This window comes from Ovis aries, chromosome 1 (genome assembly GCF_016772045.2).
Source record: "Ovis aries strain OAR_USU_Benz2616 breed Rambouillet chromosome 1, ARS-UI_Ramb_v3.0, whole genome shotgun sequence".
NCBI lineage: Eukaryota > Metazoa > Chordata > Mammalia > Artiodactyla > Bovidae > Ovis > Ovis aries.
Window position 1 is genome coordinate 191,167,480 of NC_056054.1, and position 25,717 is coordinate 191,193,196.

The window sequence follows — 25,717 nt, forward strand, 5'->3', positions numbered from 1 at the left end:
ACACCCTCCCCTAACCTTGAACTAAAACCAGTATAACAATACATTCCAATTTCCACAGGTAGTGGTGGCAAACGCTCCAGTGGTAGTAAAGAGTGTACATTATCTTTGGTGACAGTGGTGCAATTTGAGGTGTCTATCCCCAGGTGCAATGCTAGTGCTGTCTTCATAGGATAAGTTCTGCCACATGATTTGGGCCACATTCCTGGTTACTTAATTATAAGTAAGTAACCTTTTACTAGCCTGGTTCTCCAGTCCTCCCAGAGATCATGGGGGTGAATCATAACCACAGCCGGTGTCTGCTGCTTGTAATTAAGACCCTAACTAATTATTTATGCTCAATTTTCATAGTTTATTTGGTTATCTGTTTGTATAGATAAAATGGATACCCATATCCATTGGATAATCATATTAAATTGGTTATCTATTTGTATCTAGTTAACAACACAGCTCTTCAGTGACACTACCTTTAAAACAAATAAACCAGCCTTTCAAAGGTTTATTCTGTATCAAAGTGCCAAATTTTGCAAAATGAAGTCTGTATTTTATACTTAATATTTTTTCAATTGAATAAAATCTTTGGCCTGCCTAATCAAGATAGTTTTAGGAAGTGAACAGATACTATTTTCCCAAACAAATTTTAGAGTAAAGTAGTAAAGTCTACGAACGAACTCCTCAAGTAGTGGTTCTTAGGCCACATGCACTTAGAACTATCCAACTGCTTGTTAAAAATGGAACTTAATGGACCCCACCCAGATCTGCTGAATCAGACTCTCTAAGGTCTGGACCCAGGAATGCATGTATTTTTTTTTTAAGGTGCCATAGGGGATTTAATGCACACTAAAGTTTGAGAACCAACATGCTATGGTCTATCACTTGATAACAGATGATCAGATATCACAATGTTACTGAGACAGAAAAAGGATCACATATTTATCAGGCTAAGACTCTCCTTGGATAACTGCTGCTGCTGCTAAGTCGCTTCAGTGGTGTCTGACTCTGTGCGACCCCATAGACAGCAGCCCACCAGGCTCCCCCGTCCCTGGGATTCTCTAGGCAAGAGCACTGGAGTGGGTTGCCATTTCCTTCTCCAATGCATGAAAGTGAAAAGTGAAAGTGAAGTCACTCAGTCATGTCCAACTCTGTGTGACCCCATGAACTGCAGCCTACCAGGCTCCTCCATCCATGGGATTTTCCAGGCAAGAGTACTGGAGTGGGTGCCATTGCCTTCTCCATTGGATAACTGAGCCTTGCCTAATTATTAAAGTTATAAATACTGAATATACATGGAAAGCCTGCTTTACTGTAAGGAGTTTAAAATTTGTTTTACTTCTTTTATTAGCAAAGCAAGGTCCTATTCTAAAATTTTTCACATACCTAAAAATTCGCAATTGTTACTTATTATTTTGGGGTGCTGACTCCTAGCACATGTAACATGATCACTCTTATCCTCTATGACACCAATTAAAGAGGCTCTGAATGCCTGACTTTTGACATAAAAGGGAAGTATATTCACTGGCATTATGCTTGAGAATGTTTTGATTGAATTCTACTGTATCATTGAAGCCCCAAGGCTCCTCATTAAACCCAGTCACACAGAAGTCAGTTGTCACTATTTCTAAAGCTAAGAAAGAGAATAGGCTTTTCATTTCCTGTTTTCGCCTTCTCATTCATTCACTTTTCTCTCCCATCCCTACCATCCATATCCCATCCATGCATCCATCCATTCAATTAACACTCAAAGGGTATTTGGTATTGTACTAAGTGATGTACAAAATAAAGTTAAGACAGAACACTCTATGTTAGGCAGAATCCTAAAATGCCCCCCGCAGATCTCCACCCTAATCCCTGGGACTATGAATATGAAATATCACTGATTATATTCCTCATGAGGCAGAAGGGATTTTGCAGATATAATTAAGGACCTGCTAATCAACTGACTGGAATCAAGATTGGTGGGAGAAATATCAATAACCTCAGATATGCAAATGACACCACCCTTATGGCAGAAAGTGAAGAGGAACTAAAAAGCCTCTTGATGAAAGTGAAAGAGGAGAGTGAAAAAGTTGGCTTAAAGCTCAACAATCAGAAAACTAAGATCATGGCATCTGGTCCCATCACTTCATGGGAAACAGATGAGTAAAACAGTGGAAATAGTGTCAGACTTCAGTTTTTGGGGCTCCAAAATCACTGCAGATGGTGACTGCAGCCATGAAATTAAAAGACGCTTACTCTTTGGAAGGAAAGTTATGATCAACCTAGACAGCATATTCAAAAGCAGAGACATTACTTTGCCAACAAAAGTCCGTCTAGTCAAGGCTATGGTTTTTCCTGTGGTCATGTATGGATGTGAGAGTTGGACTATGAAGAAAGCTGAGCGCTGAAGAATTGATGGTTTTGAACTGTGGTGTTGGAGAAGACTCTTGAGAGTCCCTTGGACTGCAAGAGATCCAACCAGTCCATTCTAAAGGAAATCAGTCCTGGGTGTTCTTTGGAAGGAATGAAACTCCAATATTTTGGCCACCTCATGCGAACAGCTGACTTACTGGAAAAGACTAATGCTGGAAGGGATTGGGGGCAGGAGGAGAAGGGGCCAACAGAGGATGAGATGGCTGGATGGCATCACTGACTCGATGGACATTAGTTTGGGTGAACTCTGGGAGTTGGTGATGGACAGGGAGGCCTGGTGTGCTGCGATTCATGGGGTCGCAAAGAGTCAGATACGACTGAGCGACCAGACTGAACTGAATCAACTGACTCTGAATTAAACAAAAAAGAGATAATCTGGCTAGACCCAATCTCATCAAATGAGCCTTCTGGCTGATAGCAGAAGAGGAAGTCAGAGATTCCAAGAGGACACACCACTGTTGGCTTGAAGGTGAAGGAGGCCATGCTGTAAGGAACGTGAATACCTTTCAGAGCCTCAGAGCAGCTGGAAGATGACAACCAGCAAGGAAATGGAGACCTGAGTTTTATAACTGCAAGAAACTGAATGCTGCCAATATCTGAATGATTCAGGAAATTCTTCCCCAAAGCCTCCAGATAAGGGTCCAACCTGGCCAAGACATTGATTTTGGTCTTGTGAGACCACAAGCTGATAACTCAGCTGAATCCAGTCTTCTGACCTACAGAGCAGTAAAATAATAAATGTTTTAAGCTTTGGCTATACTGATTTGTTACGCAGCAAGAGAAAACTAATATACCTTCTTTAAGTTAGTATGGAAAAAAGACACTTGTTCACTGTGACAGTAAAAAAAAGTGTGAACAAGTATTAGGGAAGCAAGAAAGTGACTAGTGAAGGGGGATGGTAAAGAGATAGAGACGGCAAAGGGGAAGGCCAAAAAGAATAGGTGATATGAGTAATAATCAAGTTAAGAATGAATAAGTAAGCCTAAACAAAGAAGCACATTAAAAAAGTAAATCATAAATGTAGATGTACAATTTTTAAAAAGTAGTATAAAGTGAATAACCATATAGGTGAAGAACCGAGGTTAAAGAATAGAATATTTTCAGTACTTCAGAAATGCACCCACCCTTAAGCCACTGCCCCTTTCCTTTGATATTTTCCCCTCTCATTTACAAGTAGAGTGAGTGAGTGAGTGAAGTCACTCAGTCATGTCCGACTCTTTGTGAATCCATGGACTGTAGCCTACAAGGCTCCTCTGTCCATGGAATTTTCCAGGCAAGAGTATTGGAGTGGGTTGCCATTTCCTTCTCCAGGGGATCTTCCCACCCCAGGGATCGAACCCAAGTCTCCTGCATTGCAGGCATGTTCTTTACCATTTGAGCCACCAGGGAAGTCCCCACTTACAAGTAACCATAATCCTAATTTTTACGATAATTACTTTCTTGCCTCTTAAAGGTTTTTGCATTTATGAACGATTATGCTGGTTTTTGAACTTCATTTAAGTACATTTGTGCTGCAAATACAGTGTCATATACTTCATTTGCTCATTATGTTTTCAAGGTTCATCTATGCAATTGCATGCAGTTGTAACTTACTTATTTTCACTGCTGTGAAACCACATAAATATCCAAAATTGATTTACCCATTCTATTGATGGAGAAGGAAATGGCAACCCATTCCAGTATTCTTGCTTGGGAAATCCCATGGACAGAGGAGCCTGGCAGGTACAGTCCATGGCGTCACAAAAGAGTCTGACACGACTCTGCAACTAAACAACATTCTATTGATGATCGTTTCTTTTTTTGTTTTCTCAAATATGAACAATGTTATGAACATTCTTGGGCTTCCCTGGTGGCTCAGACAGTAAAGAATCTACCTGCAATGCAGGAGATGTGGGTTCAATCCCTGGTTTTGGAAGGTCCCCTGGAAGAGGGCATGGCAACCCACTCCAGTATTCTTGCCTGGAGAATCCCCATGGACAGAGGAGCCTGGTGGGCTACAATCCATGGGGTCGCAAAGAGTCGAACACGACTGAGTGACTAAGCACAGCACATGAACATTCTTATACATATGTCCTGGCGCACTTATACACAAGTTTCTCTGGGGTATGTACCTCAGAGCCTGGAATTTCTGGTTCATAAAATATGTGTGTTTTCAAATTTACTAGGTATTCTTCAACTCCCTTAGGCACTGTATAAATGTCCCAATGCTCCAGTCAGTACCCTTGTATTTGTGGGATCTGACCATCTGCATATTCTAACCTTGGATTGAAAATATTTGGGGAAAATATTACAAAGTTCCAAAAAGCAAAACTTGAATTTGCTATGCACCAGTGACTATTTATACAACATTTAGATTGTATTAAATCTTACAAGTAATCTGGAGAGGAATTAAAGTACAGGGAAAATTGCATGGATTATATGCAAATAGTGCCATTTTCATGTAAGGGACTTAAGCAACCACAGACTTCAGTGCCTTTGTGTGTGTGTGTCTGGGGGGTGGGCATGGGGGGTGGTCCAGAACCATCTCCCTGAGGACACTGAGGGAGAACATTACTTTCTAGTACTCTGTACTGTCTGTCAATGATAACTACCTCAGTTCGGTTTTCTTTGTTCCCTTAATTACTAATGAGATTGAGCACCTTTTTACACATTTATCAGTTATTTGGAATTCCTCTTTAGTGAAGTACCAGTTAAAGAGTTTTCTCAGTTTTCTATTGTGCTATATTCTTGTTTGTAGAAATTCTATATATATTCTGAATATCATTTGTTTGTTGTATTTTATTGGCAATCCGTTACTCTGTGGCTTATCTTTTCGCTCTCTATGATTATAGGTCATTTCTAAAAACCCGTTTTTAATGAAAAAAGTCGGTTACCTAGTTCTTATAAGAAATGTTTAATAAATCAGTTAAAGGTCTTGGTTTGAGATTTCTTTCAAATAATAAAAAATCTACAAATTTAGAGGAGCAAGGGAGAAAGTTAAAAGTAAGGAAATTCCTTAAATTTTTAGTACTAGTTTATGATTCTATAATTAGTAGCAGCACTGCATTTGATATTGCTGGCTACTTCAGGAACTCAAAACAGTGTTCCTTTTGTGAACTACCATATTAACCATGTATTTTCTTCCAAACTTCAGTGGAGTAACTGTTTCATAAATGAATTGAAAAAAAAAAAATGAACATGCATGTTACTACTTAAAAAGTCCTATTTCATGTTCAGTTCAGTTCAGTCGCTCAGTCATGTCTGACTCTTTGCGACCCCATGAATCACAGCACGCCAGGCCTCTCTGTCTATCACCAACTCCCGGAGTTCACTCAGACTCACGTCCATCGAGTCAGTGATGCCATCCAGCCATCTCATCCTCTGTCGTCCCCTTCTCCTCCTGCCCCCAATCCCTCCCAGCATCAGTCTTTTCCAATGAGTCAACTCTTCGCATGAGGTGGCCAAAGTACTGGAGTTTCAGCTTTAGCATCATTCCTTCCAAAGAAATCCCAGGGCTGATCTCCTTCAGAATGGACTGGTTGGATCTTCTTGCAGTCCAAGGGACTCTCAAGAGTCTTCTCCAACACCACAGTTCAAAAGCATCAATTCTTCGGCGCTCAGCCTTCTTCACAGTCCAATGGTCACATACATACATGACCACAGGAAAAACCATGAGGTAATATTAAGCATCTAGACCCCAAATACAGCCACAGGAAAAGGAAATGAACCCTAGGAAATCCTTGGTCCCAATCTTGTTGCCATTCTTTTAGTCTCAACACTGATTTTTGTGATGATCTATGACTCATCTTCTCACCCCTTCTAAAGGCACCATCCTACTATTTACCCTTCCTATTTAAAAAAACAATGCCAGTACAGCTGAGTCTAGATTTTTCCCCTGAAAAGTAAATTTAAATCTTATTTCAGAAGCCTTTATATTCAACAGCCATGATCTTCCCCATGGTCTCTGCTTCTCTTTATAAAATATGTGTCTGTTGCAGGAGGGAAGCAGGGGGGAGGTGGGTAAGGACATAAGTAAAAGGATATTTTTAAGTCTTTTGTATTGTGTCAATACAATATAAGAATTGTGTTGCTCCTCAGGCAGAAAAGAAAGGATATGGCCAGTGGATGAGACTATATTAGAGCTCATTCCAATTAGGAATCACATAATTTCTCATTCCAAATAGGAGGTAAAGCTGTAAGAGCAGGGGAGTTATGCAATGTTTCCTGAGATGTCTTCTTAGCATCCCACATTTCAATTCAATATGTATATATTCACAGAAACTTTGTTACATAGACTAGTATTATATACAATATTATATCCATATTTGTGAAAGTGGCATACTGGGGCGGGGCGGGGGGGGGACGTGAATTACAGAAAACAATAAACACGATACAAACTAATTTAGCTTGAAGCCATAGATTTGTATTAAAACAAGCATGAACATATAATATAGGGGGGCACTTTAACACAATTCCAAGCCTCGAAATTTTAAATTCTCTATTAAGGCAACTTTAAGCTCTATACTCCGGATCTTCTCTGAGGTTAGAGGAACTTCAATAAGAATTTGTGTTATTAACATATACACATACTCTTTATAGACAGAGACATGTGGAAAAGCTGGCTTTTAGGTATAAAGACATATCAAATGTGAGTTAAGTTGCCTTTCATGTTTAGGAGAAAACAACAGGTCTTTTGTGGGTGCCCTATAAACCTAAACTACATAAAGTATGTAACACTGTTTCTATGAGAAACTCCTTTTCTAATTCTGTTTATAAGTTATGTTTTTAAAGTTGCAGATAATTTGTTAGAACAATTCCACTCCTAGGAATTTATCCAGTAAGAGATAATAATAAGAGATGTGAGCAAAGAGTTATATTTATATAAGAGTTCCCTTGTGCTCAGTTCTGTCCGACTCTTTGTGGCCCCATGGACTATAGTCCACCAGGCTCCTCTGCCCATGGATTTTCCAGGCAATACTGGAGATGCCATTTTATACTTTAGTATTATTTATAACAATAAAAAATAAGAAATAATTTAAATGCTCAATAAAAGGGATTTGGTTAAGTGTAAAGATATAATTAAATACTCTGCAACCACTAGAATTCTATTACAAGAAAATGTTAACAGATATGACACAATATTTCTAATATACTCAACAGCGGAAAAAAGCAAACTACAAAAAATTAATACCATGTTTTTCAATACACATGTACACAGATTAAAAAAAAAACACTTGGAAGAATATGTCAAAATGTTAGCTGGTTTATTGATGCAGTGGTATTACTTTTTTCTTTCTCTACTTTGTATTTTTTCCCAGATTTTTAATAAACATGTGTTACTTTTATAATCATAGAAAAATTCAAATATACAGGAGTTTATATACAGACACAAACAGTTTCTGAGTCTTTGTCATCAATTTATTCTGACAAAAGGACACAGAAAAAAACATAAAAAATAAACATTTTCTCTTTGTATTTATATACTTTTTCTTATGGTAGTAAAAATTACATTTCTCAAAATGAACTGAATACAGAAGAAGGAGATATAATCTCTTAGCTATCAGACTGACACAGATTACAAAGAATAAAATCATAAAAGTGAAGACAACTCGTGAGCTGCTGATACAAACCTAAGCTAAAAAACCCTTTAGAATAACAGTTTTACAATCTGTATTTAAAAACCCCTACAACTGTACATTCTTTTAAGCGATCAATTATATTTCTAGGGATTTATCCTAAGGAAATTAAACAAGTCTGCAAAGAGATACACATGAAGTTATTTTCAGCAATATCGTTTGTAACAGTGAAAGATGAAGACAATTCCAAAGTTTATCCACAGGGTAAATGAGAAGACAGTATACCTATGGCAGACTACTATTAAAAAATACGCTACATATCTCTATAGCAGATATTTTCTGATATTATATATCATGTAGTGAAAAAATGATAAAACAGCCTTTGTAAGATCTCATTCTAAGATTTTTTTAAAAAGTGAGAATGTATATATTCATGAAGAAGACGTTTAAAGAGTTCTAAGCAAGGTTCACTACCAGTTTTCTGTGGTAAGTGGAATTACAAAAGACCTTTAATGTCTTCTTTATAACTTTTTGTACTACAATGAGCATGTACAACTCTTAATATCAGAAGGAATGATTTTGAAACAGCCTGATTAGTCAAATAAAATTAGCTTTGGTTTCTTGCTACTCTTTTCTCATTCCTAAGGCTCTTAGAAGGTTCCTGATTCGAGCGCATGATACTCACAGATGAAAACTGCGTCAACTGTACAGTTAATGCCTCTATTAACAAAAGATGGCATGCTTAAACAGCAGTTTTTATTAAGGCGATATTATTTCTAGGACTTGCTTAATGGTCCAGCAACTAAGACTCTGTGCTCCTAATGCAGGGGGCCCAGGTTCAATCCCTGGTCAGGGAACTAGATCCCACATGCCACAACTAAGAGTTCACAGGCAACAACTAAAGATCCCATGTGCTGTAACAAAGATCCTGTGTGCTTCAATGAAGACCTGGTGTAGCCAAAAAAAGTAAAAAGTCAACATTCTTGCTTTTAAAAAAAAACAAGATATTTCTAAAAGAATGAAACTAGAACACTTTCTAACACCATACACAAAAATAAACTCAAAATGGATTAAAGATCTAAACGTAAGACCAGAAACTATAAAACTCCTAGAGGAGAACATAGGCAAAACACTCTCCGACATACATCACAGCAGGATCCTCTATGACCCACCTCCCAGATTATTGGAAATAAAAGCAAAAATAAACAAATGGGACCTAATTACACTTAAAGCCTTCTGCACAACAAAGGAAACTATAAGTAAGGTGAAAAGACAGCCTTCGGAATGGGAGAAAATAATAGCAAATGAAGCAACTGACAAACAACTAATCTCAAAAATATACAAGCAACTCCTGCAGCTCAATTCCAGAAAAATAAACGACCCAATCGAAAAATGGGCCAAAGAACTAAACAGACATTTCTCCAAAGAAGACATACGGATGGCTAACAAACACATGAAAAGATGCTCAACATCACTCATTATCAGAGAAATGCAAATCAAAACCACAATCAGGTACCATTTCACACCAGTCAGAATGGCTGCTATCCAAAAGTCTACAAGCAATAAATGCTGGAGAGGATGTGGAGAAAAGGGAACCCTCTTACACTGCTGGCGGAAATGCAAACTAGTACAGCCACTATGGAGAACAGTGTGGAGATTCCTTAAAAAAACTGGAAATAGAACTGCCTTATGACCCAGCAATCCCACTGCTGGGCATACACACCGAGGAAACTAGAACTGAAAGAGACAAGTGTACTCCAATGTTCATTGCAGCACTGTTTATAATAGCCAGGACATGGAAACAACCTAGATGTCCATCAGCAGATGAATGGATAAGAAAGCTGTGGTACATATACACAATAGAGTATTACTCAGCCGTTAAAAAGAATACATCTGAATCAGTTCTAATGAGGTGGATGAAACTGGAGCCTATTATACAGAGTGAAGCAAGCCAGAAAGAAAAGCACCAATACAGTGTACTAATGCATAGTTATGGAATTTAGAAAGATGGTAACAATAACTCTGTATGAGAGACAGCAAAAGACACACAGATGTACAGAACAGTCTTTTGGACTCTGTGGGAGAGGGCGAGGGTGGGATGATTTGGGAGAATGGCATTGAAACATGTATAATATCATATATGAAACGAATCGCCAATCCAGGTTTGATGCATGATACTGAATGCTTGGGGCTGGTGCACTGAGACGACCCAGAGGGATGGTACGGGGAGGGAGGGGGGTTCAGGATGGGGTTCAGGATGGGGAACATGTGTATACCTGTGGCGGATTCATGTGGATGTATGGCAAAACCAATACAATATTGTAAAGTAATTAACCTCCAATTAAATAAATTTATATAAAAAAAAGAAAAAATGATATATCTCCTTTCAGCCCTGAGATATTATCAAAGATCTGGTAATTATGACTGAGCCCCCATTTGCTGCTATCTTCTCAACAATTATTTAAGTGTTTTCATCTCTAGTGATCATGGTGGCTTATTGTATTCATGGATATAGAAAGGCACTGCAGTATGCCCCAACATCACTGTCAAATATAACTTTCTGTGATGATGGGAAGGTTCTATTACCTGTGCTGTCCAATATAACGGACAGCAGGCCTATCTAATGTGCTGACCAACATGACACATGGGGCCACTGAGCATCTGAAATGTGGCTAGTACAACTAAGGAACCAAATTTTAAAATTTTAACTTATTTTAATAACCACTTATGGCTAGCAGCTACTATACTGGACAGCACTGTTGTAGAAAATTCACAGTACACAGACTGCAATTGATACAAAATATACATAAATAAGTATCCAAGAAAAATACGGTTTCCACTTAAGATCTGGCATTTCAGTGCATATTTCCAAGACTAACGAAACCACGATTGCGTGAGTTACAGAACGTTTTTTGAAAAATTAAATGGTCTTTTATGCAATCCTCATTCTTCTTTATCTAGGAAATAAGCACACAATTCTTGAAAGCCTTATTCTCATGGCTTCAATAAGACTGTGTTACTTAGGCTCACCCATTATATCTCAATTTCTTTCTTTTTTTTTGCATCATTAGTCTCTCCCACCTTTCATCAACCACAGGCTTTTCCCAAAAGTTGAATCCTTGGTTTCCTGTTTTCGATTTTCCACTCAGAAAAGATTTCTTACACCTTCAACTATGATCCTATTTGTCTTCTGCAAAACAGCACCACTTCACTATATAACCTTAAACAAAGTCTTAATCTTTAAGACAGCTTCTCATTAGTAAAATTACTTAGAGGGTTACTACAGTTCCTTTGGTTTTAGGAGTCTCTAAATTCTAGTAGAAGCCTAGTTATAAAACTTTGTTTCTGGTTTTTTCTCAGACTGATTCTTCTTCTTGCCCTTTAAGTGCTGTGGTACCCCATGGTTGTCAGTGACCAACTTTTCCACTCTCCACATTCTCTCTCCAAGAACTGCATAAACCCTTCATTATGACTGTCTCAAATTTATGCTGCAGTTCTAACTTCACTCTTAAAAGTTCCAGATTTACACTTCTATTTGCTGCAGTTTCTTTAGTTGGCCTGACACATTTAAGACTCTGGTAGAACATGTATCAGCCCAACTAAAGAAACTGAACCAAACTTTCTTTGTCAGTACGGCTTAGTGATCAAAACCAGAAGTTTTAGGATCAGATGTATCTGAATTTGAATTCTAGTGCTGTCATTTATTACCTGTGTAACAATGATCAGATTAATCTCAAGTCTCCATTTTTACAGGTAAAATGGGGTTAAAACTAGTACTTACAACTCAGGTGGTTGTTATATGTGCATTTTATATATATAGCTTAGTACAGTATCTGCAATATGCTAACAGCTTAACAAATGTTAGCTACTATTATTATCAGTAGCATTACCACCTTCCTAGTCCTACAGGTTTAATAACTCAGGCAACTTGATGCATTCTGTCTCTTTAAAAAAAAAAAATTCAGTCAACATTTGTACATTTATTTTCCAGTATGATCTCAGACTGTTTTTCATTCCTTGACTGTTACTGCAGCCGGCCAAACAGATTACTAGATTTTTAATGCTTACAGGGTAGAGTCTTTTCTTATTTTTATTCCCACTATATTACCTAGCATAATGCCTTACACATAAAAGTTTTGCTATTAGACAATTCAAATAATCTTTACATTTATTCATTCTACTACACTAGATCTCTTGAGTTCTTTGATAACAGGGAGTGTCTTGGTCCTCTTTGTGTATCTACACCTGAAAATCCTTTAGTCAACAAACAATCTGTTAAATGAACAATCTCCCTGTTTCCAAACCTATCATCAGTCAGCTGCCTCAAATGCAAAGGGCAGCTCTCATATTCTCTAATCCCACTGATTTATTCTGACCAAACTGACCTCCCCACAACTTCAAGAGCAGACTCACTGTCATATTACTCAGGACTCTTATTATTTTATATCAAAAAGTCTACTCAGATTAAGTAGGAAAGGGAATTCATTAGCTTGTATAACTTGACAGTCCAAGGATACCACTAATTTAAAGCCTGGCTATTGATCCAAAGATTACCATCAGAACTTGGCCTCATTCTTTCCATCTTTTGGGTCTTTCAATTTATTGGCAAGCTCCAGGTTCACATTCTATTTTCAGCAACTCCAGGGTTCAAAGCATGCCTCTTTCTCAATAGAATTAACACTCCTGCCTGCTGATAGGAAAATGTGTCCATCTCTAAACTATCACTGTTGCCAGAGGGATGGACTACTTGACTAGCTAGCCCTGAGTTATGTGTACATCTTTGCGGCAGGGTGTTCCACTGCCCGGAATGGCTTTCCTTCCCATTTCTGCCTCCCCAAATTAAAGCTACAACTTTTCAGCCCCCAAAAGTCTTTCGTGATTTAAGATTTTCCCTGTCCATTGGATCAAGGAACTCATTTCCAAACACTTCTTTTTCTTCCTAAAAATCTACCATTTAAAACAAACAGGAGGGGAAAAATTCCAAGAAAATGTTGCATGATGAATTCTGTCAAGTTACAAACAGTGCAGGTAATATGTACTATTTCTTAAAATGTAAGGATAGCAGTTCTATGTATCTGTAGATACATTCTATATATTAGGAAAGAACAGATTATGTGGCAACTTTTAATATAGTGTTCAAGTAATGTTTTGGGCTTTAAATTTTCTATAGGGTCTAAACAAAACATTTCAGCTAACAAAAGTTGGGTCTGAATTCAAACGACCCTGTGTAATAGTCTATGGTTTTGGAGTTACCTCAAAAAGGATTTGAATTAGGCTCAAATCATGGCTAACAACATCTTCCTTGGCTTTAGCTACAAGTCTTCAAGCAAATTATTTTTCTCTCCAAACCTGGGTTTCATTACCTCTAAAAACAGGAATGATAATATCTATCTGTATGTAAAGAGGCTATGCGGCACAGTGAAGAGAAAAAGAGTAAGATGGACCCAGGCTGAAATTCTACCACTATTATTATTTATATGATTCTGAGTGGCTTTTTGTAAATCCTGTGTGATTCATCATATGTAAATTTGGGATAATAATATTTTAAGCATTTATTTTTATTTATTTGGCTATGCTGGGTCTTAGTTGTGGCATGTGGGATCTAGTTACCTGCCCAGGGATTAAACCCAAGTCCCCTACACTGGAAGTGCAGTGTCTTAGCTACTGGATCACCAGGGAAATCCTTGGGATAATATTTAATCCATTGGTTGTTAAGCACTTAACAAGGCAATGTATTTTAAACATCTACCACAATGAACAGTAAACAGTGAAAACTCAATCAATGATGTTATCTATATCAAATTATCTGTTTAAAATAATTTAGAGAATTAAGTATTTTTGTACTCATCAAGGTCTGCCAAAGACTTCTTATAATTAATAAGTGATGTTTCTGACATTTTAGAAATTAGTCTAACAGGTTATAAAGTACTTTGCAATCTTTTTCTCCTCTTTTAGACGTTTTGACTAAATAAAATGTCAGTGAACAAAAAATCTAGTTTATAAATAAACTATTCAAGTAATACAAATAAGTGTGGATAATAATGAATTAAAAATTCACAGCATAGTAAGGGAAAAATTCATTGGCATTACTTATTCTTCATAAATGCCTTTGCATTTTCTTTGTTAGCTAATATTTCTTAAAGGAAAAAGACACTAGCCCTAGAGCTATTTAAAAGACAGCAAGATAATGAGCTAGATAAACTCCTACAATCAACTCATCCCTTAACTTCAGGCTTAATGAAGTAATACTGACATGACTCATGCCAATATGAAGTCACTATGCTATCCATCTCTTGAACAGTCAGTCATATGCCATATAGCCACCTCCTGAACAGAATCAAGAAATCTGGGGGATGAATGACAAGTTTAGATGCTGTCTATCAGAACACATGCAAAAGGCAAGTGGCCGCTCATTTACATAAGCAAAAAAATTTAATTTTAAGGTCATTCACTAAAGAACACAAACTATATTCTACGTAACTGTTTTCAAAACGTTAAACAAACAGACATTTGATTCCTTCTATTTTACACAAGAGGCAAAGTTTCTTTGGAAAACAGTTTCTTGAAGTAGTGTTAACAGTTTTGCTTATCTTTCTAAAATGAGTGAATCATATGTAATACTCAGCAATCTTTAATGAGTGCACAAACATAGGAAAAGTTAACAGCTTAAGAAAGGCTGTATGAAAATAATTACATCATACTATACTATATGTAAGAGATGTTTTCCTCCTTTGTACTGACTGTTTTTAATCTACTCCTTGAGGAAGCTGTATTTTAAACACAAAGGAAACATGTTGAACACCTCAAGGGAAACATGTTGAACACCTCAGTCACCAGATATTGTTCTCTACAACTACGAAAATCAAATATCTAATTTATTTTCTGTGTTAAAAAAATATGTATAAGGCAAAGTAATTTTTTTTAAAGAATTAAACATAGATACGGTGGGCAATTTTTTTGTGCCTTTTCTAAATACTTTTCTTCCTGCAACTTTTTTTTGAAGGGGCATGAGGAAAAGTAGTGGAAGTCTTAAAGTTGGCCCTAGTTATTTTTACAAGTACATTTGGTAAGTCAACTAGACGAAGGGGAGAAGGAAAAAGCGTTCGGGCTCACTCTGAAAACAGCATTTCTTAAAAAACGCCAGTGCTGAGAGTCATGCTTTCCTGACAATGCAGCGACCAACATTACTCCGATTAAAAGCGGGCTACAAACCTAAATCTGTAAAGTCAATTTGGCATCCTAAACCAGAATTGGCCTGCAGCAATCAGGCGGAGCAAGGGTCTACCTCAGCTTCCGCAGAAGTTAATTTTCTAGGAAAGTACAACACTACCCATCAGTTTCCTACGGCCTTCTTCCCCGAGAGATGCTGCTGTCCGCCTCGCCCCAGGCTCGAGGTCTGACCCGCAGGCCTCGGTGGGTTGGGGCAGTCGGCTTCTCCCCGTTACCCTGGTCCCGACCAGGAGTAATAGGACCAGTTACTCTAAGTACCCGCGATTCCCCCGAACGGCCAGGGCGGCCTCCAACCGCGCCCGAGGCCTCCAGTCCGCTGGGATGTCCCCCACCCGACTCACCCGCCCGAGTGGTGTCCGTCAGGTCGTGGTTGGCCGCTCCCCGGGGAAACTCCCTCAGTTTCCGGCCGCTCAGGCTCAGCACCCCGGTTACCGCCGCCTCCTCCAGCGCTCGGTCGAGGGAGCGGCTCCACGAGCCCGGGCCAGGACCAGGGCCTGCCCCGGAATTTGGGCCGCAATTAACGGCCGAGAGGTTACCTCCCGACGTTCCTGGGCAAGAGTATTCTGCAGCCGCGGCCACAGCGACCAAGCCCGCGGCCGCCATTTCCCAGCCGACAACGCTCCGGCCCTTCAGCTCAGCGCATGCGCGACCAGATGATAGGTGGGCGGGGAAAGGGGCTTACAGACCCCGGCCGGGTCCCTTGATGGGCAGGGCTGCGGTGCCGCTCTGCACTTTCAGGCGCTGGCCTCCGCCCATAGGTTTCCAAGAGAAATTGAAAACGGAACTCACAAATCTGGAGCAGCTGCCTACGGCAGGCTCCCAGTGGCTTTTCTACCATACCTCTACAAAAATGTCTTTCAGGCACGCTCCTCACCAAAACTACCTTGCTCCCTTAGGAGGATTAGATTAAACATTAAGTTTTAACACTGTTGCTGCCACAAAAGAGGGGAAAGTTTCCTTGACTTGTCATTCTATAAGCCAAGTGATTTAAACGGAGATTGTGCAAAGAAATAGAGGAAAACAACAGAATGGGAAAGACTAGCGATCTCTTCAAGAAAATTAGAGCTACCAAAGGAACATTTCATGCAAAGATGGGCTCGATAAAGGACAGAAATGGTCTGGACCTAACAGAAGCAGAAAATATTAAGAGGTGGCAAGAATACACAGAAGAACTGTACAAAAAAGATCTTCACGACCCAGATAATCATGATGGTGTGATCACTAATCTAGAGCCAGACATCCTGGAATGCGAAGTCAAGTGGGCCTTAGAAAGCATCACTACAAACAAAACTAGTGGAGGTGATGGAATTCCAGTTGAGCTGTTTCAAATCCTGAAAGATGATGCTGTGCAAGTGCTGCACTCAATATGCCAGCAAATTTGGAAAACTCAGCAGTGGCCACAGGAATGGAAAAGGTCAGTTTTCATTCCAATGCCAAAGAATGCTCAAACTACCACACAATTGCACTCATCTCACATGCTGGTAAAGTAATGCTCAAAATTCTCCAAGCCAGGCTTCAGCAATACGTGAACCATGAACTTCCTTGATGTTCAAGCTGGTTTTAGAAAAGGCAGAGGAACCAGAGATCAAATGGCCAACATCCGCTGGATCATTGAAAAGCAAGAGTTCCAGAAAAACATCCATTTCTGCTTTATTGACTATGCCAAAGCCTTTGACTGTGTGGATCACAATAAACTGGAAAATTCTGAGAGAGATGGGAATACCAGACCACCTGACCTGCCTCTTGAGAAATCTGTATGCAGGTCAGGAAGCAGCAGTTAGAAATGGACATGGAACAACAGACTGGTTCCAAATAGGAAAAGGAGTACGTCAAGGCTGTATATTGTCACTCTGCTTATTTAACTTCTATGCAGAGTACATCATGAGAAACGCTCGACTGGAAGAAACACAAGCTGGAATCAAGACTGCCGGGAGAAATATCAATAACCTCAGATATGCAGATGACACCACCCTTATGGCAGAAAGTGAAGAGGAACTAAAAAGCCTCTTGATGAAGTGAAAGTGGAGAGTGAAAAAGTTGGCCTAAAGCTCAACATTCAGAAAATGAAGATCATGGCATCAGGTCCCATCACTTCATGGGAAATAGATGGGGAAACAGTGGAAACAGTGTCAGACTTTATTTCTGGGGGGGCTCCAAAATCACTGCAGATAGTGATTGCAGCCAGGAAATTAAGCCGCTTACTCCTTGGAAGGAAAGTCATGACCAACCTAGAGAGCATATTCAAAAGCAGAGACATTACTTTGCTGACTAAGGTCCATCTAGTCAAGGCTATGGTTTTTCCAGTGGTCACGTATGGATGTGAGAGTTGGACTGTGAAGAAGGCCGAGCGCCGAAGAGTTGATGCTTTTGAACTGTGTTGTTGGAGAAGACTCTTGAGAGTCCCTTGGACTGCAAGGAGATCCAACCAGTCCATTCTGAAGGAGATCGGCCCTGGGATTTCTTTGGGAGGAATGATGCTAAAGCTGAAACTCCAGTACTTTGGCCACCTCATGCGAAGAGTTGACTCATTGGAAAAAACTCTGATGCTGGGAGGGATTGGGGGCAGGAGGAGAAGGGGACAACAGAGGATGAGATGGCTGGATGGCATCACCAACTCGATGGACGTGAGTCTGAGTGAACTCCGGGAGTTGGTGATGGACAGGGAGGCCTGGTGTGCTGCGATTCATGGGGTCGCAGAGTCGGACACGACCGAGCGACTGAACTGAACTGTGAATTTATTAACCATTATTGCCTGAGGGAAAAAGAAGTGTTAACCTGGCTCCCAAACTTCATAATTCTCATTGAAAGGGTTATATAAATAATTTTAGGCCCTTCCTACAAAATAGCTTCTTAAGGAAAATAAATACTTTTAAATAATACTTCTTCTTTGGGCAAGATTTTATTGTTGAACAAAACTGGGTGAACCTCACTGAAGTGTAAAATTTGGGTCTAGAAGCAAAACTGAGGAAAATGATCTTACTATAATCTACCTGTGGGAATTAAAGATAGAACTGAAGAGTTAAAAATGAAACCATTCAGTTACTGGAAAAGTAGAAAATATTTCATTTTATTAAAAATATTTTTTAATTTTTTACCACACCACGGGACTTACAGGATTTCGGCTTCCTGATCCATGGACAGAGGAGCCTGGTGGGCTGCAGTTCAGAGGTTTGGTTGCAGAGTAGGCAGGACTGGGATTGAACCTATGCCCTCCAGAATGAAAGCTAAGAGTTTTAACCACTGGACCGCCAGGGAATTCCCACCATTTCATTTTAAACCAATTAGGCCTCACATAGATTGCAACCAGTCTTCAGGTTATTCTTGACATTACTGAAAGACACTTAAGTCATTCCTGCTAAATGATGTAAATTTCCCCTACAATCAATCAACTAGTATTTTCTGTGGGAAATAAGACTGTCAGATACAGTCCTTTTCCTAGATTGTAATTATGGAATCCAAATAAGCCAAATAGAGATTAAAACCACAAAAAAGAGATGAGTAGGGGTGGTGGGGATTAACCATCAGAATTCAAAGAAAAGGAGTCTAGTATGTCAAATTCTGAAACAAATCTGAAGGCTTCTGAAGGGCAATAGGCTGGAAGGGGAGAGTAACATCCCAAATTGAAGGGAATATCAGGATGAACACATCCAGGCACAACTTATAATGGTTAGTGTGGAGAACATTGCCACAGGCCAAAAAGTTCATGTCAGACAGCAAAAGAAAGTAAGGTTGGAGAGATGCTGTCCATCACGCAAGGTCCAGCTTTACAATGAAACCTTGATTAGCATTTCCCCAACTCCTAAATGGAAGAGACTGTAAAAATGTTTAATCTCAGTGCCAAAGTTCATTAGTATCAGTTTCTCAGAGAGTTGTTTTGTGAATTCTTACTGTCTTCTAGGTTCTTCACCGACAGGTTCCATGATCAATGTCTCTAATGAACATGGGTCACCCAAATAGCAAGTAATCTGTTATCCCTGGCAGGTGTCATCTATCCAATGTATGAATTGGTTTTTGTTACTCTAGACTTCTAAAATTGTTACTCTTAGAAAGACTTTAAAGAGCAGGTCTTCATTTTAATTTTTTTAGAGCTATTTCAACCACAAAAGCAGAACCATATATCCCATATCAATGCTACAATGCTATAGAAGTAGACTTTTTTAAATGCACAGATATCATCTATATTTGATAACCGATTACCCTCCACATTTGAATTCCTGACAAATTCTCCATTATATGGCCTCATTCTTCCTATCCACCTGCACATATCATTATAATTACAACATACCATGCTAATTCAGGCCTTTGAAGTTCTGACCAAGTTTATAGATTGATTATACTTTGTCTAGTAGTCAACTAGATTTTAAGGTCCTTAATATGTTAAACTCTATAGTTATCTTCAATATCCTGGCTGAGTATATCAATAGTTTAAAAACAGAGTAAGTGGAAACAAAGATGCTGTTAAGTACTAATACAGTAGAGGTTATGTGCGAATACAGCAGAGGTTAGGAGAAAAAAGAATTACAATATTTGAGAACAGGGTCTCATTAAGTCCAAAATATCTGTAGATATTAAGTCTACCACGGTCAAAACAGAAGCCTGTGGATACAGGAAAAATTAAGATGCTATATATACACTATAAGAACTAGTCCTACATAAAGAAAGGCTGGAAGAAAAGATAAATCAGAAGTTAACTTTGACACCTCTAAGGATTTGAAGTTTCATCTATAAAGTAAAGGTAGAATGAGGGAATTCTCATCCTTCTCCCTCAAACTTCCTCAAAAAGGAAGGGACAAAATCATCTTGAGAAAATAAGGTATGGGAAATGGGAGTCATTGTAGGGAATTCACCAGAGTCTAGTGATGAACAAAAGAAGTGATGAGAAACAGTTGCAAAAGGGTTGAGTAAAAGGGCTTCAGGGAACTCTAACTTATTCCACTACTGCTCTATGGTCTGGAAGCAGGAGGTGAAAAGTCAATGCGGGTTTACCGAATGTTAGGAATTTACACAAAGAACCTCCCTGCTTCTCCCTGTGTATTTTATAGGCTGAAAGTTTATTCGTTGAACACTAGCGGCAAAAGTTTCACTCCAACCTTAGTAACACTCTCCACCTCTGTATCTCATATCACGCAGAAATAAAGTTTTTTCCCTACTTTTACTCATTAGAAATATATTATGGCTACTCCTTTAAGATTCTACTTTATAAACTCAAAATCTTGGCCAATCCCCTTCTCTTCAAATACAAAGCACAGAAGCTGGTTTGTTGCATATGTTCAACAAATGTTTGGTCCTACCCTTTCTGACTTATTAGTGGGAAAAAAAAAAAACTGACTTTTTAAAAAGTTTTACAAGAAAATTTAGACAATGTGATTTTCTTCTCAGGAAAATAAAAGTGGAAATAGAAATTAAACATACAGGCTAGGAAAATAATTTCCTATTTATCAGGCACTTTTTTTTTTTGATGTGGACCTTTTAAAAGTCTTTATTTAACTTGTTTGTTACGATATTGCTTCTATTTTGTTTTGGGGTTTTGCCTGCAAGGCATGTAAGATCTTAGTTCCCCAACCAGAGATAGAACTGCTCCCCCTGCATTGGAAGGTGAAGTTTTAACCACTGGGCCACCAGCAAAATCCCTCATTTTTCTTTAAACACTAATAAACCTCATCAGAATATATTGAGAAAAAGGAATTTCAGTTCCAGAACGGTATCACATTTCTTTGTTTTATCAAGCTTTTAGTTGAATAGATTTTAGGTAGAAAGTAAACTGTAATGGCAGGGGAAAAAAGAGACATTCAAAGTCAACAATTTATAAACAAATCTTTAAATCCCTCTTAGAAGGCGAAATCGCTCAGTTGTGTCTGACTCTTTGTAACCCCATGGACTATAGCCCAGGCTCCTGCGTCCATGGAATTTTCCAGGCAAGAGTACTGGAGTGGGTTGCCATTTCCTTCTCCAGGGGATCTTCTCGACCCAGGGATCGAACCCGGGTCTCCCGCATTGCGGGTAGGCACTTTACCATCTGAGCCACATGGAAAATCCCTCTTAACGGTTCACAGTAGTCCAAAACTCTTGTTGTAAATGCTTGGAGTTTATTGGTGTCATTTTTAAAGGGTTAACTCCAAACTGATCTATGCAAAAATAACTTGCTTTTAACTTAAGGAAAGCTTAAATCTCATGCTTCCTTTTTTTTTAACAGTGGCATAAAACAAATAATCATATAATTCTGATGAGACTTCAAAGGTTTAGTGAACAGAAATGAAAGAAATCACTTTCTGCCCTAATGTTGCCTGCATTTAGAATGTATGGTATTCATTCTCTGCAGTGTATTCATTCTCTGTCTGCTATTTCTTCTCACTCTTACCTCCTTAGAGTAACAGAAATCAAAACAAAAGGTACCCCAAAACTGTTTATGTTACACTGTGAATTACAAACCTATTGACAGCAAAATATGATATATCTATTATAACAAAAAACCATTGGGCAATAAATTCAAAGTTTCTTCATACTTGTATTATATGATTTACTTATAATTGAAATTGTGGTGAAGTTTATACCTATTAGAAAAAAATACATAATGTTTGACTAGGAACACTGGCCTTTTCTAATAGGTCTACCTAACTGGAATGAAAAGTGATGAAATCTCATAATTATCACTGGCAGAGTGTATTTACTTACCATGTTACAAATGCTAAAGCATGGTATTACCATTTCTTAAGATATCTGACAAGCCACACATCATTCCACTACTTTCTGTGGGTGTTCCATTCATGGAGAATTAAAGATCTAAGCTTAAAAAGTGACTGGATCACATGTTAGTCTTGAAAAGCTGAGGATCACTGAACCAAGATTTAAAAAAAAAAAACCAAAACCTGATGATCTCTAAATGTTCATTCAGTCTAATATATTGCATTCTAAGAAAACTTGATTTTCTAAGTTCTAACTCCCCCTGACTACTTCTTGTTGGAGCTATAAATGAAGCGGTCAAAAGATAGTTAGTGGGATGTCAATATGAGTCTAAACTGATTTACCAATTTAATTGTTAGGCAGCTTTTCAAATCCTAAATGTTATAGTCACTACAAAGTTCTCTGTAACACAGAACAATCTAAAAACCACAACTCAATCTTTTTAGCTAAGAATAAATCATGAGAGACCTGTAATATTTTATTTGTTAAAAATGAACAGCTTCAGATCTAAAGGTAACTTTTCCAAAAAACACCAAAAAGTACAGTGTAAAGCATCTCCTCATTAAATACAAACGTTCATTTTGTGATGCACTGCATCAATGTTTTTTACACACCTTGATGCAAAGGGAAATTTAAGTTGCATCTTGTTTAAAAAAAAAAAACTTTTAATAACTGAAGAAGGATGACTACAACCACATTCTAAGAAAGGAAAAATTTCCTCCAAAAGAGCATATTCCTTTGTTTTTATACAACATGTTAGCACTCAAGAATTGTAATCTGGCTGTAACAAAGGCAAGATTTTATATTTAAAAAGAAAATGAAATTACAGATGCATGAAGAGCAAAAGTTTAATATACCAAAGACATTTTGTTTGATGCACTTAATATCAATATTTGGAAGGATTTTTTAAGATTTAAAAAGAAGGCATTAATAATAGCTCTGTACAATAATATTTAAAAGAACAAGAAAATGAAAACATCTTTATACCATATTTTCACAAACTGCTCTAAAGACAGCAAACTCGTGCTCAGTTGCTTTTCCTTTGTTTTAAAATAAGTTATCAATAATTCTAAACCAGTCTAAAATGTATTGTTCATGAATCAAATCTAAGTATTCATACTTGCAAAAATGTTTTGCAATGAGTCCTTGGCCTACAGAGAGACTGGAGTTTACTTTCAAATTGTATGACTGGCTTCCAATAATCCCTTATCCGTAGACTTACAAGCAAAATACCAGATATTAAGGATCAGATTTAATTCTTTGGTATAAGCATGAAACTGTTATTGATAGCTTTCCGTGGCTAGCATAACCAAGTAACCAAAGGACCATGAGAAACAACAATGAAGTCTAGTATACCCTGCAACGCAGGCAGGAGCCATAACAATGTTTTGTGTTTTAACAGGGAAAATCAACACAAATAACACACTGAAGGGAAAACTAACACCTACTTAGAGGTTTTAACATTACAGCAAATCAAAAAGTTAAGCTTCAAAATGACCAAACTCGTAACCTGCAGTTTTAATATTTTGCTGCATTTTGGTATTATATCATAACTTAAAATTTACAACCATCTGAGGACTTCCAGCACTAGCTTGGCACAACAAATTAACTCCTCCTAACCCTCCAGAGTATGAGGAGGGGCAATCCTTTTCTCACCACAAATGCCTGAACTTTACACAAGAAATCAGAAGCAAAGGTACAGAACAAGGTCATAATAATGTTAACTCTATTATAATTTTGTACTTTTTATCTTGTGACATATACATTTTTTTTAAGAGCTGTATGTATACTGTTCAACTTAGTAAACTTAAAATTTAACTTTTCCAAATAAGAAGTCCAGGACTTTATGGCTAATTTTCCTATCAAAATATCTACGGAACTCAATCCATTTTAATTATAATTATTCTAAATATCATCTGAAGAACACTTTGTGTACACTAGACTCAAAACTACACTAAATCCAAACAGTATACCTATGACCTAGGTTTTAAAGTCTTCATCTCAGTTACCATCTTCCACCTGCTACTTTCTCTCCACACAAATTACCAGATTTTTACTCTGCACTTTCCTCCAATTAGGCTCTATCAGATAACTCTGTAAACACCCATTTACAGCCTTTAAACACCAACATTTTAAACAGAAGCTAATGCCCGGAGTCACATTTCTTATTTTAAGAAAGTTCAACATTAAAGATTTACAACTCTGGAGGATTAACCTAATGTTATTTGAAAAATGAACAAAGTTCCAGATATCCCCATAAATCTTAAACTCCCAAACTGAAATTCTAATAATTTTTTATATCCCTAATGAAGAAAAGTCAACTGCACTTATTACACCAACACTATTAAAGTATAAGTGACAGCAACAAAGGGACCTATTTCAAATCTTGAAGATCAAGATTTACAATGGGAAGGTGTAAAAAATGAGCAAAGGTGATGGGATCCTAAATACCACTATCATAAAATAATCAATTTCTATCTTTCCACATTCTTTCTGCTGCATGAGGAATCAAAAAAGTCAAATAGAGAATTGTTCTGTCTGGGCCAACCATGAAATCTTTAAGAACATATAGGTATATTCCCTGTTATTCTTTCAGGGCAGTATTTATACATGTTTAAAAAAAACTTCAAAAATAAAAATAAGAGTTATTTAGCCTTGTGAATATTTTGAAATAAAGTTTCTTGAATTTCTGTGATGAGCTCTTCAAGCAATTAAATTTTTAAGAGTCATCACTGAAAAGTTCCTTTGACATGGGATCTATCCCACGGTTACAAAGCGGCTTCCTCCTTTGTTGAAAGTGAGAGTGGCTCTTTGTTCCTTCAGGATCCCAAATCGCTCATTCAAAGTCATCCCAGTCTAGAGAAAACAAAACAAAACAAAAATTAACAATTTGACTGTAAGCCACATTTGCTTTGGTACAATAATGTGATCATAATGGTAATTCACAGTAACAATACCTAACATTCATATATGTATGTGTGTGTGAGGGAAACACCCATATGAAATAGGTGAATTCAGTGAAGTTTAGGGAAATCAGTTGTCTACTTGCAGCTCTAGAATTGAAACCTAGAGTCAGAATCCCTAAAAGGGCAATGCCAAAGAATGTTCAAACTACCGTACAACTACGCTCATCTCACGTGCTAGCAAAAAAGGAATGCTCAAAATCCTTCAAGCTAGGCTTCCATAGTATATGAATCAAGAACCTCCAGATGTTCAAGCTGGATTTGAAAAGGCAGAGGAACCAGAGATCAAACTGCCAACATCCACTGGATCATAGAAAAAAACAGGGAATTCCAGAAAAACATCTACTTCTGCTTCATTGACTATACTAAAGCCTTTGTGTGGATCACAAGTAACTTAGAAAATTCTTAAAGAGATGGAAATACCAGGCTGAAAGTAACAACTGACAAAATAAAATAAGCAAAATAAATTTGGTCAAATTTCTGTCCATACGGAAAATTTTATCTTCACTCCACAGTTGACATTTTAAAATGTAACACTCATTCATAATAAAAATTCTCAGCAAATTACAAATAGAAGGGAACTTCCTCAATCTGATAAAAACAGCCTACTGCTAACATCAAACTTAATGGTGAAAAACAATGCCTTCTCAAGTCTGGAGACAAAGCAAGCAAACATGCTCTCAACATAGCACTGAATGTCCTAGCCATCATAATGAAGAAAACAAAAAGATTTAGAGACTGGGAAGAAATTCAAATGACATGATTGCGTACAAAGAAAATCCTAAGAAATCTATAAAATTATTAAAAGCAGAAAGTGTATTTTAACAAGATTACAAGGTTAATACAAAAACTGCCAAAACCATGGTGAGATACACCACTTGG

The 25,717-nt window shown here is 37.8% G+C and overlaps 2 protein-coding genes across 29 annotated transcripts in view; both read right to left on the minus strand.

The window, feature by feature from the left end:
* Window positions 1-15,814, minus strand: part of LRCH3 (leucine rich repeats and calponin homology domain containing 3) — a 107,595-nt gene extending 91,781 nt beyond the window's left edge. For all 28 annotated transcript variants that reach the window (XM_060419109.1, XM_060419082.1, XM_060419064.1 and 25 more), the window contains exon 1: window positions 15,533-15,814. In XM_060419109.1, coding sequence (XP_060275092.1) covers window positions 15,533-15,794 — 262 coding nt within the window. In that variant the 5' untranslated portion in view covers window positions 15,795-15,814. The remainder of the gene's footprint in view (window positions 1-15,532) is intronic.
* A 6,497-nt stretch (window positions 15,815-22,311) lies between these two features.
* FYTTD1 (forty-two-three domain containing 1) overlaps window positions 22,312-25,717 on the minus strand; it is a 31,383-nt gene continuing 27,977 nt past the window's right edge. Inside the window, exon 9 of the mRNA XM_004003000.6 lies at window positions 22,312-24,728. Within this exon, the coding sequence (XP_004003049.2) occupies window positions 24,630-24,728 (99 nt within the window). The 3' untranslated portion in view covers window positions 22,312-24,629. The remainder of the gene's footprint in view (window positions 24,729-25,717) is intronic.